Below are 17561 nucleotides of genomic sequence, written 5' to 3'. Positions count from 1 at the left end.
GATTTACACCACAAACTGCTGAAGGTTGAGGTCAACTATGTGCACTTTGACCCCCCACAATGACAGAGCTCAGATGCCACAAAAGAAACTTTCTGTGGATAAAAACTACCACATCACCCATCTCGATCCCTAATAAGCCAATTTTCTTACCTTTCAACATCTTCACTGCCACAGTCACTGCTTCTTTTGGCCTGTCTTTGTCAATTCCCACTGCTTCGGCCATGACAACTTGCCCAAAGCAACCTTCCCCAAGGGGTTTACCCAACGTCAGCCTAGAGGTGTAAACAGGGGATTAACACACAGCATCTGGTGAAAGGATGTAGCCAGTGAAATTCCAGAGCTAAATATAAAAAGCTTTCAACAACTTGCTGTACCATGAAGCATTTATCATATGGAACTAATGAGACTCTTGGTGCACACTGGTTTTCATGCACACTGTACTATGTTTTCTTAGGGACAGTATAGTGAGCCTCTAACACAGGCAGATCAGTTACTAAATCCAGCTCCTAAGCGCTCCTCCTCCTTGTAATAACAGAGGCTATATTTGATGGCTAGCTGGTCAGATATGCACGGCACACAACGCAGAGGAACGCAGCTTTGAAAAGCGTAAGACTGCAACTAACATTCAGGATATCAGAATAGCCAACAACACGCAAACTTTTCATGTCATTATAATACGGCCGTTTTTCTTCTTTTTCATGTAGACTGCAAGGAGATGAAAGAAAGGTTTCTTTGTGTGCGTTGCCATGTGTTTGCTTTCAGGCAGCTGATGATTTGTGTGGTAAAGGGTGGTATCAAAACCAGAGGGATGTTTGAAATAGTACTAGCTCCTGTGATGTAACAGCACAGTGTAGACAGAAAGGAAACATTCAAACATTCTCTCAGATAGCTTAATTTTAGATCGTAACTCATATTCTCGCTTTCTGTTTGGGGATGTGGGCCATGAACATTTGCCTAATGATCTCTTGAGCCAAAGGGCTTAGACAGGACAGAGCGAGCAGCCTGGTAAACCCCATGTTTGGGCACAGCTGTGGGTAATTATCACACCCATTCCTCTTTCTTGTGGATGATGAGCTGGCCAGACAGCCTTCTTTTTGCGGGGGGAAAAAAGGAGGGAGGACGAAGGCGAGAGAACGGGAAGGGGAAAGATGCCAGTGACAAGCACACAGCTAACTCTTCACTAGCTGCGGCAGGGAGGGGTTACTTCTGCAAAGCAGCTGTGCGAGCGCAGATAAAGGCTCTCTGCATGCTCACGAGCCTTGAACGGCTGCCAGAGCTGCCACGGCCGGCACAGCCTCTGACTCCGCTCCCCTCTTGTAAGTCCTCGTCCTATTGACAGAGAGGCAACCCCTCTCCACGCCTGGTCGCATAAGTAGCATCGGCGCTCACAAAAGCAGCACCCCCCTCAGGACAAAGCACTTGGCAGATTTTAGCATCCCCTACAAGACTTCTTCTCCACAATCTCCCATCCACAGCAAGATTGCTCTTCTTACATCTTCACACATTCCCTCAGCGCTTTGATCCCTTAAGGGGCGAGACGGCATGCTTTATGTGCCCACAGCTGGGTCTAGCACAGCGCCTGTCTCTTGGCTGCGGGCTCTTTCCTGCCACAAATGCCATGTATGAGGGTAACGGAAGATGCCTCCTGTCTGCAGCACTCGGGCTCTGCTCAGAAAACGGGAAGCAGGGACTGGGGGAAACTGAAATTCAAGTATAATCACATTATCAGTGTCAGAAACCTTTTGAAAAGAATGGTCACTAACGGGGTCAACTGCATACACAAAATGCATTTTGTAGAGCATGTACCTGGCTGCAAAACCTGTCCAGCTATAACAGGCTCTGAGAGTTCAGTCTCAATTTTAGGAGGATAAAGAGAAACTAAAACAGGAACTTCAGAGCTTCTGGGCCAAATTTTTTTGGTTCCAGTGTAAGTGCCAATGGCCAGATTCTGACTCCTTTACACACACAGAATGTTACTTAACTCAGAAGCAGTACCACTGCAGGTATCAGGCAGTGTATTCAGGGAATTTGATGCTGCTAACACTATTCAGTGTAAGGGCTCCGATAAGCGTTCTCATAACGGAGTTCTTAAGGTCATGACTTCCCATGGCCAAAAGCAGGAATCACGGGATATATGTAGGGACTGGTTCTCAAGAGCATGGATCTTCAACTTATGCATTCTTCCATGAAAGGGTTGTAATACCATTAACAGGAGACTACTAAACCAGGGCTAAGCGGTCCGAAAACCTCACTTATCTGCTTGGGCACAAGACAGAAAAAAAGGACTGAATGACACTTCCTCCTGAGGGCAGTCCGCAGACCCTTTTTAAATGTGGTCTTAGCATTAGTGAGAATTCCTCAATCTGTTTTGGATTGGTTTCTAAAGCAAATGCTGGTTTAAAAAGGTGCAAAGACTGAAGGGCAGCACATGCTATGCTGAGGTCATCCTGCATTTTGTCCAGAACTAAAATTGAATTTAGGATCTTGGCAGAGAACAAACATTTGCATTGGAAACTGGTTAATTTATGTGCTATTGCCCTGCTAGGCCTAAAGTAACAAACCCCTCATTGTGTGCCTCCTGCCCCCCAACCTCATAAACTGCCTCTAAATAGCCTCCTTTCATTGGAAATCTGCTCCACCTACAGTTGTGCTGAACGTTGGTTTTAAATGTTTAGCAGTCTAAAATTTTCCGCATTTAGTGTATCCCCCTAGGGTATGGGCTGACAGAAGTATGTATACAGGCCCCCACTGTTGACTAGAGTACTGCAGGTGGCAATTACAGCATTTTGCACCAGTTTTCAGCTACATAATTAAAATAATTTCCAGAACAGTTGTCAGAAGGTTCAAAATTACAGCTCCTTCATTCAAGAGTTATGATGCTGAGCTTTCAAAGAAAACTGTTCAGGATAAAAGGAGTTATTTTTTTAAAACCCACCTAAAGACTTGTTAAAATTAGTATTAACTGTAGTACACAATCACGGTTCTACCTGCGTTAATATTACCTCTCCTTACATATCCATTTTACATTAAGAAATATGGTCATGGCTTTGATTAGATTACTCTGCAGTTCTTTTTGCATGTTATTCAACAGACATTGAGGAAAACATTATTTAGCAATGTGATTTTGAATACAGCAATTTTCAGTTAAGCTCTGCTTGAAAACTAATAGTTTTCAAGCAGAGAAGTTACATACGTATATGTACACAATAAGCAAAATGTTCCAATAAATCAAAAATTATCCCCATTAATACAAGCTAATACAAAAACGCCAGAAAATCTTACCCATAAGGTTCAGGCAGTAAGAACAAGACTGTCTAATATCATGGTCTAGATTTCCTCCGTGGCACTGTATTACCTATTTTCTAAACATTAACCAAAGCTATCATGAAGAAACATGGTTTAATGTACAGAAGCATTGCCTGGGCAAATGTCCACTGCCCTTCAACAATGCATGTGGGCTGATATCTATTCTAATCTAGATCCTATATATTTTGGAATAAAATTTCAGATTTACTCCTTTACTAACAGAGAAGTTACATTTCAGCAGGGTATCAGAAAACTTACAAGAAATCTGAAAACAAATCACAATGTCGGGCAGAGAAAATTCAGTTTCTATTAAAACAAACTGAACTCCGATAATGGAATTGAATCTTGACCTTCTGAGAAAGTTCAAATAATTGGGATTTTCTTTTAGCTAAAGAAACCCTAGGAGATGTTCTGAAAGAAGCTTCCTCTTCGTTCTCTGTCACGTTTTTCAGATGCATATAGGTAGTGTTAAGGGAAAGAGACTACGTACTTATCTCTTGGAAACTCCCATTTTGGGTCTTCTGGCAATTCATATTCTGAGACTCCTGCCAGCATCGGGGCATCGGCAGTAGAGGAGAGACGAGTAGTTATCCTCACCAGAGGCGTGTTGGAATTCATGGAGGAGCTTGAGTCAGCCGACACCTGTTTTTGCAATACAAGATGCAGAAAAAAAAGGCAGAGATGTGATCTTCACCCAATATCTGAAAACAGCAGTACATGATAACCAAGCCAGCTAATTCAGTGGTATTAGGAAAAAGAGTGGCTGAAATCATAGTCTTGTAGTGTACTATTCTGTTTACCCTCCCTTAAGCACAATACTGATTCCAGGTAAATTGCCAATAGGGTTGTAGGTCTGCCCCATTGGTTGAAAAATATAGAACTAAAGTTCAAAATGCATTCACTCACAAGTGAATTTACATAAAAGTTTTTCTCGTTTAATTTATCAAATTCAGGGTTTTTTTTATCACCTTATTTACATCATCTACCCTAAGATACCTAAGCGAGCAGCTTATGCCACAAGTTGGGTTACCAATAAACTCTTTAAGACATCCTGCAGAGCAGGATTTTAAGAGTTTCTATTGAGTATATAGGAAACTTCACTGGGAAACTCAGGCACCTAAACGCCTATCTCCTTCCAGGCATTTCTATCTGCCCTTGTTATCATTTCTTCTTCTGAATCAGTGCACAAACTCAGTATTTTTCTAAGAGCTACCAATTAATTAATTTTTTTTTCAATTTTTAATGGAAAAATGGCATTTTTTGCAAAGGCTCTCACATTTTTTTTAATCAATGCCAATGAATCCAGGTATCATACATGTTCACTACATAGGAAACAGAGTTCTCTCACATATTTTCTGAATGTTTAATATCAAAAGTATCAAAAAGCTATCGCATTAGTTTTGGGATGCTTTAAAAAAAAGTATTCCAATAACTGTACTGTTAATTAAAGACACTGAATGCAATGTGGAAGAGAGTTCACAACAATCATTTCATTTGCACTATTTCGAATCTTTGGAATAGCCTCAACATCAATACATTCTCCTTAGAACATCAAAGGTATTTAATGGCAATTGCTATGAAAAAGGAGGCACCAGCTATGACATCCTTGCAACAAAAATCATTTTCGTATAAATGGTATATTGTCCATAAGGCACTTTCCTCAAACCTGCAAACATTAAACTACTGTTTGTCAATCTCAACGTTTCAAGGGAAGATGAAAATAAAACAAAACTGCTTTTACTGCTCCTCTGTCCCTTCCTTTAAGTGGGAATCCTCCTTCTCTCTTCAGGCCACAACAGCCTTTGTGCCAAGCCCGTATCAGGTGGCCTGGGTAGGTTGAAGGTCCTCTTGCAACGCTGGCATCGGTACCAGTCCTCCTCACATCAGCTGGCAGAAGGTCCTTGTCAGCTAGGATGGCTTGGACCCTCCCCAAAGTTGCAGTCTAGAGCATCAGTGTAACTAGCACTTCTGATCTTTGTCTGTATCACCTATAGTCAACTCTGACACCAGCACTGTTTATGAAGAGTGTTACCAGGCTACATATTCTTTCACATTTGTTCCTAGGTCAGTCCTATAACTAGGTACAAAAAGAGCAATTATAAACAAAGATCCTAATAGCAAAGAGCAAATCAGTGATACACAGTGATAAGAATGCAAAATCCTCTCGCCTCTGTGACACCAGATAAGTATAGCTTAGTGCTCCTGTACATTAATCCAGTTAACAATTAGAGTCTCGCTAAATGACTTTAGTTTCCCAGGATGGGGCTGGAAGGCTTTTACAACGATGTCATGCTCTTACGCCAAGTATTTTGACACGACAAGGTTAAGGTTCTCAGATAAATTTCTCCTCAGGACCTTGACAAACTGTTTTGGTTCAGAGGTCTTTTTGCAGGTAAATACGCAAATTTATAAGGTAATAACTTTTTAACATGACATCAAATGCTTTCGGCTTCTTGACACATTTTCCTAAGACCAGACTAAGACTGGAAAGAAAGTTCATAAGGAAAGGACTGATTTCAACATATTAACCTTGGTAACCAGTTTTGCAACTGAATAACAGACCTTTTCTGAAATCAGGAACTCCTGCCTTCTTGCACGTGAGATATGTGTCTATGGAACAAGTGAGTATAACTGCTCAAATAAGGCTAGCCATTCAAATAAAAAAGATGGACCACCTTCACCCTCATTCGTCCCATTATCGTTGAAGTGAGTATTTATTTTCAGGAAATATAAGTACCAGGCACAATGAGGATGATAAATACGCTGACCGCTTGAGATGCGAATAGAAAAATGCTATTAATACAGACTGTGTTGCTCTAAATGAAGCAGTAAATGAATATTGAACAAAGTCCTGAGAGGGAGATGCTGCTGTGCCCAGTCTACAGAAGGGAACATACCTGATGAAGCTGAAGCACTCACTCAGAGCTGCATGGCAAGTCAGCCTGAGAACCAGGGCTGGAATTAGACTCTTACTTATTTTTTCCTCATTTTAGTGATTTCACTGTGGTTTTAAAATGACGCTTCATGAAAGGAACCAGTTCTATACTAAGAAATGTACAAACCTCAATAAGCAATATGGCAATTCCTCTGTCCCTCATCACTTCCCCTGAAGTTCACTTTTCTGTTATTTCTGGTTTCCATTTTTTCCATCTCTTTCATATGAAACCTACTATTAATATTCCACCATCACTTCCTCCATATTTCCAGAAACCACCCACTCTTCCCCAGCTATTCTACCAAGATCCTTATCCAGATCCTAATTTTTTTCTCTTTTAAAACTTCACACTTCATTTTCTTGCCTTCCAAACTCCTGGCTCAGGCTTCTCTAGCTACTGTAAATGCCAGCTCAAAGCATCGTTACTGCTGAACATTCAAAACACATTCAGCTGTTTTTCAGATCTCTTTATTTCTCTCTTATCATCTTCCTGCACCCGTTTTGAATCAAAGTTAGTTCTTTGTCCTGTTTCCTAGACCTACACTGTTTAGCCTGTCTCCTATTGCCCATCACCTTTCATTCTTTCTCCTGTTCAGCCATATTTCCCACTAATATCACTTCAGCTTCAACAACTTATTTTCTTTGTTTACTTACTATTTGGGCTAATCAATCTTTGCTGAATGTAGCATACTATCTTTAAATTTCCCTTTAAAACTTCTACTGTGCCACCACCACTTTGAAAAGTCAGTAGTAATATTTCTGTCTTTCCACAACAAGCGGTAGGTCCCGCTGGGAAAATCCTTGTCACAATGAGGCCACGGCAAAGTTCACTTGGATTTCAGCAGAGGCAAGATAGCAATCTCTGCCCTATACAGGATCATTTCAGGTTTACAAATGTCTGCTTGCCGTTCCTTGTTGGCCAGGAAGTCATAATTCATCCAAAGCGACTTAATGACAGCTGCAGTTCATCCCAGTGTCAGCAGTTTAGAGAAAATTAGGTGAAATTTGTGCAGGATACTTCGAGATAGCTGCAGCTTAAAGTTGCATATAGAAATGGGCATACTCCAGCCAAACTTGAGTACTACTGCTTTCTTAGCATATTCCAGAACTGGTGTTCAAGGAGGTATAACACCTCTTGATCACTTTGGATAGCACCTTCATAGTTAAAACTAATTTACATGAAAAACTAAACTTAATGCCACAAGTAAGGAGACAATGACCTACAGTTTGTCACGGGACAACCTACAGGTTGTCATCACAGCCATTATTCTAATGGGACAGCAAAGTAAAGGCCTGGAACTGAAGCTGCAACCTTAGATGATGGCCCTTATGTACCAGAAATAGCTCAACATGTTCTGGATTCTTTTTTCACTAATTCAATATCATTATTAGAGACCGTTCAAATCTCTGCAAAAGCTTCACCTTTTCACTAGCTCTTATACTTTGAATTCAGCAGTCTTATGATGGTTAAAACCTGAAAATGTAAACTTGCAACAAATTGAAATACACTGGTGATATACTTCAAATATAGAAGTTAGTAATTATAATAATTTAAGTTAAATTTTTAAGTTAATAATAATTATAATAAAAGTTATAATAATGCTTCAGAAAAATAGATGAAAGACATTGCCAATTTCCCTTTTAAGAAAATTGAACATGTTTACTTCACATAGTAACTGTCTAATTGGCTGGAGATGCTGTAAGTAATTAAAGTGCATTAACTTGGATGCGGAAGATGACAGATATCCAGAGGGACTGCTCAGGGTTTGTGACAAGAAAAGGAATGGACTGCACTCCCGGGGAATATTCTTCTAATTGATTAACTGGAGCAGAGCAAGGAGTTATAGGAGCTGAAGGGCCACAAAAAGTCTGCTCCAGAAAAGACTAGGCCAGCTCAGGCTGGCCTGTGGTTGGAAACTTTCTACTTTTAAATGTCCTTTCCCCTCTTCTGCCATAGTAAAGAATTAGCCTTTGAACTCATACCTCAAGCATCTTTTTTCACTAATTTAGAGTGCACTATAAAACAAGGAGGAAAACTCTACGTATGTAAAGGTCAGTAGACTCAGTCAACTCTAATCTACATAATCTGCACGCGCTTAAGTAACGGCAGGTAGAAAACCTTTTTCCACTTTCTCTTTTCCCCTCTTCATCCGCAGCGCTGTTCTCCAGCCCCTTAACAGACAGGTTCAAGAACCAGTTACACTCCTGTGATGAACCCAGCATTTCAGGGTGCTGACCTTCTTTCTCACTTGTTTCATATACACAAATGCTCTTTTTGGTTTGAGTTGTACAAAGAGTCCAGGTACATAGGAAATAGGTGCATAAAGGCCATACTGAGTTGCAGAAGGAGAGAAGTCCATGATCTCCAAACCTCATGCACCAATATGCTATGACATCCCCACTTCAACTACTTTTGTCCTTTGCCCAACACACCGTATTTAATCAGCTTTGAAATAATGCTTTACAAGTTTTACGTGACAACTTCTAAGCAGTGGAACATTTACAACTTAAATGAATCTTTGCTGGAATCTTTAAACGCCACGTGGCAAAATCAGCTACAGAACAGCATATAATTTTCTGTAATTGATTATGAAGGGTGTTTTCCTTCAGTTAGGACTTATCCCTTATCCTGAAGCTTAGATCTGTCAGTTCTGGCACTCATGCTGTGAGATTTTAGCAGCCACGCAGTGATCTCCTATAATTGTCAGTCTTTTTGAAGTCTTTGCTATAAAAGTTGATTTGAAGTCATATGCATATATCCATATAAATATAATTAGTAAGTAATGCAATCAGCTATTGACAGAAAGCCTGAGAGAAACTGTCCATTGAGTGACTGTATCTAAAAATATATAAGGCAAATTCATTACATGAAACTGAAGATTCCTAATGTAAGTATTAGCATTTAAAACACACCCACCCACACAACTCCATGAACAGTTTCTTTCAAAACACATAAACAACAACAAAAAATAACAAACAGCACTACTAAGCAAGTCAACAGTTTCTGTACATAGAAACCCAAGGATAAAGCAAGAGACTAGAATATGTGTTAAGGTAAACTCCTTGCAACATATCCTACTACAAATTGTGTATTAACTTTTGCATTTCAGGGTCTAATCCTTAAAATAAATAATACTTTTACAGCTCAATAGTATGTGAAATACTGTTTCATTACATGTTACAGATTACTTTTCTTTTTTTCACGTTCTGTCATCATCATTTTGAATATAGCTATTCTGCTTGCTGACTTAAGTCTTTCTTTAGACCGACCGCTCTCTGATCATTACAAATGTGTTCACTGTATCTCTACAGCGGATTACAATTAACAACCACAGCAGATATAAATTAATGTGCTTGTATTTAAAATACTTTGCATAAAAAAATCATTCCTCCCTTCTAAGACATGTATATACACACACTGAGGGGTCAAATTAGATTAGCTGTGACAGCAGTTTGAAATGCTCAACAGTGACAAGTATTTGTATTTGACTTTGACTGCGCAAGTCATAAGAGATGGGAGTTTCTATATGCAGCAGAGTACCAATATCTTTCTTTTGGCTTGTTTTATTTTTAATTCATTTGTCAAAAGTCAAAAAAAAAATTAAGTTCCACAAAGTAAATGCACAACTTATTGATACCTGCTCTTTAACTTCTGGTTCCACTGGTGTTTTAATCCCTGTTTCAACCCTGTAAATACCGCTGCTTCCCACCCTCGTGTGAACTAGTACGTCTGTACAGAACGTGGCTAATACCACTGGAGAACAGCATCTCTCACAGCCCAGTGAGGCTGAGGACTGTAGGGGGAGGGAACAGATAATTCGTGACTTCATCATGACCCTTGCTATGAATGTGAAAAGAACCGCATTTTGGCAGGAAAAAATGCCTGCATGCAGGGAATGATAAAATTCTGTAGTAGCTTAGACTAAATAGTCAGTGTATGAGAATCCAGGCCTGCAAACTAAACCATATGTTACTCAGCAAGACTCTTATCCCACTTGGACAAGATGGCATCACAGTCATGCAACTGCCTCTTCTTGCACCAGTATTGTTTTCATACCCAGACCCTTAGGGAACTTGTCCTAAGAGCAGAGAGCTTCGAAAACCACATCAGGAACTCCCCGATATATGGTCTCATTTCACTGGAATCCCAGCAAAATAGGCTAACTGACCCTGGTTCTCTGCCGAGCTCACACAATCTACCTGTCATAAGCATTTCCCCTGCTCATTCTCACTTACCCTCTCTACAGCTCAGCCACTTTTTCTATTCCTCCCCCAGGCAGCACAACACAAAGGCAAAGGAGCATGATCTACCTTCTGCACCTTTGTGATGAACAGGTAAGTAGGGGCTTGGTGGCAAATCTCTGCAAGGCTTTGAAAACAATTATCCAAAATACAAATAAGCTGAAACAATAAAGTAATTCCGGTAGTACAATGAAACAAACCAATTTGAATAATCCAGGAACACAAAACCCATTCAATAAATCACCTCCTGGACTTGTTTCTGCCCTCCTGATTTGTCACAGCAATTCTGAACTCCAACACCAACTTTAAAGATGCAGAAACTAAAAAACTGCTACAGCCTTAGAGACCAACAAGACTGCTAACCAGAAATACAAGAAACCTGCACGAGCAGGTTCTCGGAGACTGCTAGTCTCATCCTGCCTTTGTATTTTAATATAAAAATTGGTGAAATGACCAGTGTAACCATCCAACAGAAATACAGATTTCTTTAAAAACTTACAGTAGCTATTTTCCTGTATGAAGACACAACAGCAGGGAGCCCTTGAACGAGAAACTTGTGCTAATAAAAAAATGCTCAGGAGAACTGAGATTAGTGGAGTTTTTGCTTGAGGGTTGAAATAGGATTCGCACTTTCATACATATATTGTTTTTCGAAGAAATATTCCCACTTTTAGAAGCAAAATGACATTTTTGCTCAGTGAATCTAGAAAAACAAAATAAAACTGATAAAAACTGATCTGACAAGCGTGTTATAAGACAGATTTTTCCTCTGTGACAACAATGCCTTTGGAGAAGTTCCATATTGCATCATTTAATGACAAGTAACTAAACTGAGGGCAGCGGTTGGCACTGAAGTCACACACGGCGAAATAACAACATCCCCTCAAGGAACCATTTCCAACTGACACAACCGAGCTCACACCAAAACCTAGGAACTAGGATAACAAAGATGGTAAGAGGTTTCTTCAGTATTTTTTCTGCCATCAACTCATCTTTGGGCCATTACGATGCTTTTAAATGCAGGCAGAAATCTAATAAACGTCTTTTATCTAAGCAGCTGACATATGCATCTCTCTCCCTCTCTTTTTCTCCCTCTTTGCTTAAGTATACAATATTTGAAAAGCCTTCTTTGTCCAGAAGGCTACACACAGAATTGCAGACATAGAAATACATGTACATTGAGCCGAGGGCTTCTCATAACTCTTTCTGATATGCTCAAAGGTAACTCTCCTCAATAATTTTCAGGCAAATGAAAACACTGTGTAAAAAATACAAAAAAACAGAAAGTGGGGGAAAAAAGTCAGACAAAATAAGAATTAGCATTTTTTACTCATAAAACAAATCAAATGTTTTTGAGATCTGACAAAGTTCATGCCCTGCACCTCAAGATTTCATAAAAACTGCACCTTAGATGAAGATGGCTAAAGCATTACTAGAGGGGGATTTCTCGGTAGTGTTTCTAACTAAGAAGAATTAGAAACCCAAAAGAAAATAAGTAATATTGCTTGAAATCCCAAGACCTAGTCCCACCCTAACTCTATGCAAATGTGCATCTAAACTTTCAAACACCTACCAACCGTGAAGAACTATTTTTAAGGTGCTATGATTGCTACAATATTTTGGACAGGCTGCAAAAACAATCTGCAGAAATTCTGTACAAAGTATTAATACTGCAGATGGACCTGAACTAAACCCTCAGATTCAAAATCGCTTGACCGAAGTCTGGATTCAAATTCTGCAGATGGTCTCTATTTTTTATAATGAGGTGAACCAAAGCCTCAAATTCAGACTCCCCTGAATCCTGCAGTGTTGGAAATCTGGGTGTGGATTTTGCGGGTTTAGATGTCTATTCGGAAGACCTATTGCAAGAAAATCAAAACATATTAAACCACAGCTTCAAAAGAAACAAGTCTTTCAGGAGACGATAGTATGTGGGAATCTAGGTTGTTTTGGCAAGCGATGGCCTGTGACAAAGCCAAAGGCCTGTTACTCGTTCAACTGGTTTGTTGTTCGTGGTATTACCCTCTCCAGAAACTCTCAATGCCAGCGACAAGCAATTGCAAAATATGCTTCATGTAACACTCCTTTGTGCATTTCAAATCTGACATTTGCTTTTGTTCCTCACTCAAAAACACCAGATCTCAGACAGTTTGATTATCTCCCCTATTTTTATTTTATTACAGTCCTTTTCTATTTTGAGGTGGTTTCTGGATGCTTGCGTAGGAAATTCCTTCCCCTTAGTCTTCAAAAATTCTTCCTAAAAATTACCTCTCTGTATCTGGTACCTGGTTACTACAGTAACAGTCACCTTAGAAACATTATAAATATATAATTAAATACGATTCTGTTATAAAGTCCAATGAAGTCAGTAAAAAATTGTCCATTGACTTCAGTGAGCTGTGGGATCAGGCCCCTAAATACTTCAAATACATATTTTTCCATCTATAGACTGCTAATACAGAACATATTCCAATTTCACATTTCTCCTCCGACATTCCTGCCCTGATTTTCTTGCCTTAAAACACACACTGGAGTGTTAAGACCTACTTTCTTCCCATTCCAGTCGCCTAGGCGGCGGATTAAACCCAACCATTATAGCAATTTGCTTTATTGCTTACTTAAGCCTCTTTCAAAGCTCTCATCAGAAGGACTTGCTGGCTTAGAGTTTTGGTAAAAGTTTTTTAAACTCTTTATCTACTTTCTGTTACCTGTCTGCGCAGAGGGATTCGCTTAGTCAGCTTATGGACGGCGGGCTGGCTGCTGAAATCGGGCTTCTTGGTGGTGTTCTTCATTCGACACAGGATGACTGTCAGCACCATGCAGGCAATTAAGAAGACCCCTATGCAGTAAATTGCTATTTCCAGGTAGTCTGGAGATGCCGCATACTCTTTTTCTTTCTCAGGAGCTGGATTGTAAGTTTTTAGGAGGGAACAATCATGCCACAGAGTTAGCACGCAGTACAAGTATGTTTCAGTACAGTGCTTGGAACAACTTGAAACGATAAAATGATACGTAATTCTTGCAGTGCCTTTGTGACATATGGAATACTGCAGATATTTAGGTCATCTTGCAGCCTGAGAGTAATTCCTCTTTCCAGATCACTGCTTTAGTTTTTCAATTTGCCATTGTGTGCATGTGTGTGTTTGTGCGTGTACATATACACACATAAACACATGTCTGTCTGCTTGGGTAAATATCTGTACATAGTAATACTGTGTGTTCAAACATACTTTTAGGGAAAATGAGGAATAAAGCGTTCAAACTAGGCTCAGGTTCATTTTGCTGGTGAAGTCAAACTCCAAATCATTTTCAAAAGCATTGCAATTCCTTTTAACCACATAAAGACACATTTAAAGATAAAATACTCAGTTAGGTAGCCTAAAAGAATAGTCTTTAAACTCCTAAACAGAAGTTTGGGCTCGGGTCTGCATTGCTTGTGTATCCAAATTTCCACTGGATCTTGAAATACAGAAGGAAGGCAGGATGGATCCGTCCCTCATTGTGCTGCTATATTCAGACCGGAGGTTTCGAGAGTGTTTCAAGGATCTGGCTGCCCAGCTCTGTTTTACTCACTTCAGTTAGTTTGTGCTGGGTGCCTAACTCCCTTGAGGTTTTTTGAAGAGCCCCGTGTCAGATTAAAAAGAATAATGCAAGTAAAAGCTGAATTGCTAGCAATACATTTTAATGAGTCCTCCCTTGTCAGCCCTACTAACACTGCATATTTTAAGTAACCTCATCGGTGGTTACTAGTTTATGAGATTAGATTTTAGCGGGAGTGGTTCTACATAGCTGTTACTCTGATTGAAACCATTTTGGAATTATCTTCAAGACAGTTATATGTGCAAACACTGTCCCTAATCCTTTATCTGGAATTCAGCCCCCGGATAAACAGCATTCCATAGCAATCAGCGGTCACTCTACAAGCAATGCACGTTCAAGCTGAAATTTCCTTGTGCCTCATTTTAGGCTTAAAAAATACTTCATTCAAGAAAATTTGTTAAAATATGCTGTTCAAGCCCTTGAAAAATGCAAACACTGCTAGTAGAAGCAAGCTCTGCGCAGGTACTCTGCCTGCTTGATGACAAACCACGCAGGCTTGGTGTTCACATAAGAGTGAGATGTAATAAAGTTGTCTTGCTCAATACATGTTAATAATGGGTAAGAAATTATCTGCAGAAAGTGGGAACATTTTAATCATAACATGAACCTCAGCAATACGCACATGCAGGTTTTGTACCTTTTACTTTGGATTAACCATTAATAAACGGTAAGCACAAGATGACCCAGCATACCTCAGGTTGTTCACATTTTTCCAAAGGAACTCCCAAGGCAGCTGTATTATAGCCAACAGTTATAAATGAGAAAATTTAACTAGTGTCAGAACCAACTACGGTTACATCTTCTAACAGCTGATAACAATTTTCAGGCAATAAAGCACATTGATGTTTGTTTCTTTTAAGGACAGAAACATCATCAACCATCGTACAGCAGGACATGCTTTGCAGTAAAAGCAAATGACTACTTGTCTTCTTAGAACATGCAATGTTTAAAGATGAATGGAGCCAATTCCCAAGATATGGAATGCACTGCTTCCGTACACAATCGGCTGGCATTAAAATTAGAGTTTTCATAAAAGATTTGGATGATAGGTTAAGGTGAATTTAGGCACATTGAGTAGCTTAGGCATGATCATGGCCAGATTGGTCCTAAAGCTGCCTAAGAAAATTTGAATTTTCTCTTCAGAAAACAGTTTACAATGATTAATGCGCTTTCAGTTATCTCTTTAAGTGCTAAGGGAGTCCATTTCCTTAGCATTTCTGATGAACCTTTGACAAGATATAAAAACATTTAAATTAAGCACAATAGCCATGCCATTTGTTTCAGGTTTTGATTTAGTTTTTTGTCATTGCAGACAAGAATATGTGGCATTTGTTGGCTTGAGACAACTGTGTTTAAAAAAAATAATCATTGTAAAAAAAGTTGAGGAAGCCAAAAGTCATTTTCTCGGAGACAGAAGCCGTGCTAACCCTGCAGCAATCAACAAGGGGAAAAAGAAGAAAAACCACTGAAAGAGAGCAGTGTATACCTGGCAGAACTGTCAACCATGCAGTGTGAAAGGATATCCCAATAGAATTACCCGCCAAGCATGTATACTCCCCAGCATCCTCAAAAGTTACATTCCGTATATAGAGAACCTCAATTTCTTTGTCCGTGGTGTTAACACCGGCAGCCTAAAAAAAAAAAAAGAGGGAAGCAAGAGAAAAAAGCTAGACATTGAGAGAATCCTTGTGGATAGGGAGATGGAGCCACAGTGCTTTGCACTTTGTAAAGACAGAGGTGTACAGATGCAAAGCTCCTTCCCCATCCACAATCCCTCATCCAAAAGCCGTTTACCAACAGGTCCCAGCTCACCTCAGAAAGTAATCAACACCCGTCACCAGACCTAAACTCACCACCTAAACATGCATGCAATCAAATGACATGGAAAAATTAACCCACAAAGCTTTTTTCTTCTTTTATTAATAAAAGAATGTTGAAAGAAAAACAAAGAGAAAACAAAGCAGGACAGAATGTGGTATCCTTCACATGTAGTTACCTGTTTAAGAGAAAAGAATTTACTACGAAAATATATTCTGAAAGGGTGAAATAAAAGTCAAATTCTGCTCCAAAGGCACAACTTAGTAGGTGTTTTAAGCAGGCTATAGTCCTTCCATCATCCACTGCACTATAACACTCTACATTGTGCAGTGTTTCCAAATCTCACAGTTTAATCAGAAGTCTGGTGATATTTGGTGGTGTGCTTAGAAGCACAGTGGAGAGAGTCACTTTGCTAGGAAGGAATCGTAGCTCCTGTTTAAAAAAGATCATTTGTGGCTCTCACAGATGTGGAGAAAAGCTGGACCTCAGAGGTTCAAAAATGAGGAGATGGAAAAAATATATTTTTCTAAATCTTAGAATACAAAAAAAAATTCTAGAAGTTTTTTTCTGGCTTCCTTCAAGACTTGCTAAATCTCTAGCTTGACAAGTCATTGTGCAGCACACCGACCACTGTATCAGTGATCATCCAAACTTTTACAAAAGAGTACAGAGACTTTTAGACCTGGAACTTCCCAGCTGTCCCAAGAGAGGCACAACAGGGCATGAGCATCAGGTACTCAATGATGGAGATTTAGAGAAATTATTTTAAATGGAGGAAGTACTTTATTGCTTTTGTTTCTGTTCCATTCAAAAACATTACTTTGAAATATATGATAAGGGAATAAGCATATTTGTACCAGACCACTCTAAAGTCAGTTTAGTTGTGCGTTGTACTCACATCACTGCCAGGTTTTAATGTTATTGAGGCGCTATTACCCACAATAGTGGATGAATACAGTGGGGAAGGACTCCCACCCTGCACAGTTGCAGGTGATGTAAGAAGTTTTAAGTTACTAAATCGACCAGTGGGTACTTATATGAACATTTCACATATGTAAGTGTGTATATATGTATGTGTGTAGGTAAAAATATACATATATACACTAATTAGATCTTAATTATGTTATTCAATGAGTACTCTATATGCGAATTGCGAAGAATGCAGAATTAACAACAAACCTGAACATAAACACACACACAGATAGCAAATACAAGAAAGAATAAAGATCAACTTCAGAAAACATTGCTTATGGTACACGCAGAATGTTGTGGGAATTTTTCCATGGCTGCTGGTGTAATACCAGTTGCATCATCAAAGGAGGATTACAAATATACCACAAGGCCAAAGAGTTATCCTATAAGCTGCCTGCAGTCTCCCAAAGCACCATTTTTTCCAGCTTCTACATCCAGCTTTCTTTAAAAAACATTGTTACCTTGTATACTTGGCAGAACAGAGAGCCAGGCAGACTGGTTGGCCTCCCCTATATAATTGGAGACCTTACAAATATATTCTCCAGCGTCCGCCTCTGTCACATTGTACAGTGTCAGCACTTCAGCATTGGAACTATTTATCCCCGAATGCTAGAATAGACCAATAACATAGGAGAACAATGTAACTGCTGCCCAAAATGGACATCAATCTGTCTATGGTCCCACCACC

General features: G+C 39.5%; 1 protein-coding gene across 19 annotated transcripts in view; it reads right to left on the bottom strand.

The window, feature by feature from the left end:
- FGFR2 (fibroblast growth factor receptor 2) overlaps positions 1-17561 on the bottom strand; it is a 103187-nt gene that overhangs the window by 14031 nt on the left and 71595 nt on the right. For 7 of the 19 annotated variants that reach the window (XM_068951533.1, XM_068951532.1, XM_068951534.1 and 4 more), the window contains 4 exons: positions 17335-17482; positions 13186-13388; positions 3797-3948; positions 151-272 (listed from right to left, as the gene is read on the bottom strand). In XM_068951533.1, the coding sequence (XP_068807634.1) occupies positions 151-272; positions 3797-3948; positions 13186-13388; positions 17335-17482 (625 nt within the window). Of the gene's footprint in view, positions 1-150; positions 273-3796; positions 3949-13185; positions 13389-15569; positions 15715-17334; positions 17483-17561 lie in introns of all 19 variants that reach the window. The other 12 variants (XM_068951541.1, XM_068951542.1, XM_068951531.1 and 9 more) reach the window with 3 other exon arrangements.

The sequence above is a fragment of the Struthio camelus genome, chromosome 7 (assembly GCF_040807025.1).
Source record: "Struthio camelus isolate bStrCam1 chromosome 7, bStrCam1.hap1, whole genome shotgun sequence".
Lineage (NCBI taxonomy): Eukaryota > Metazoa > Chordata > Aves > Struthioniformes > Struthionidae > Struthio > Struthio camelus.
The sequence above is the reverse complement of the archived record's forward strand: the minus strand, read 5'-3'. Positions and strand labels throughout refer to the sequence as shown.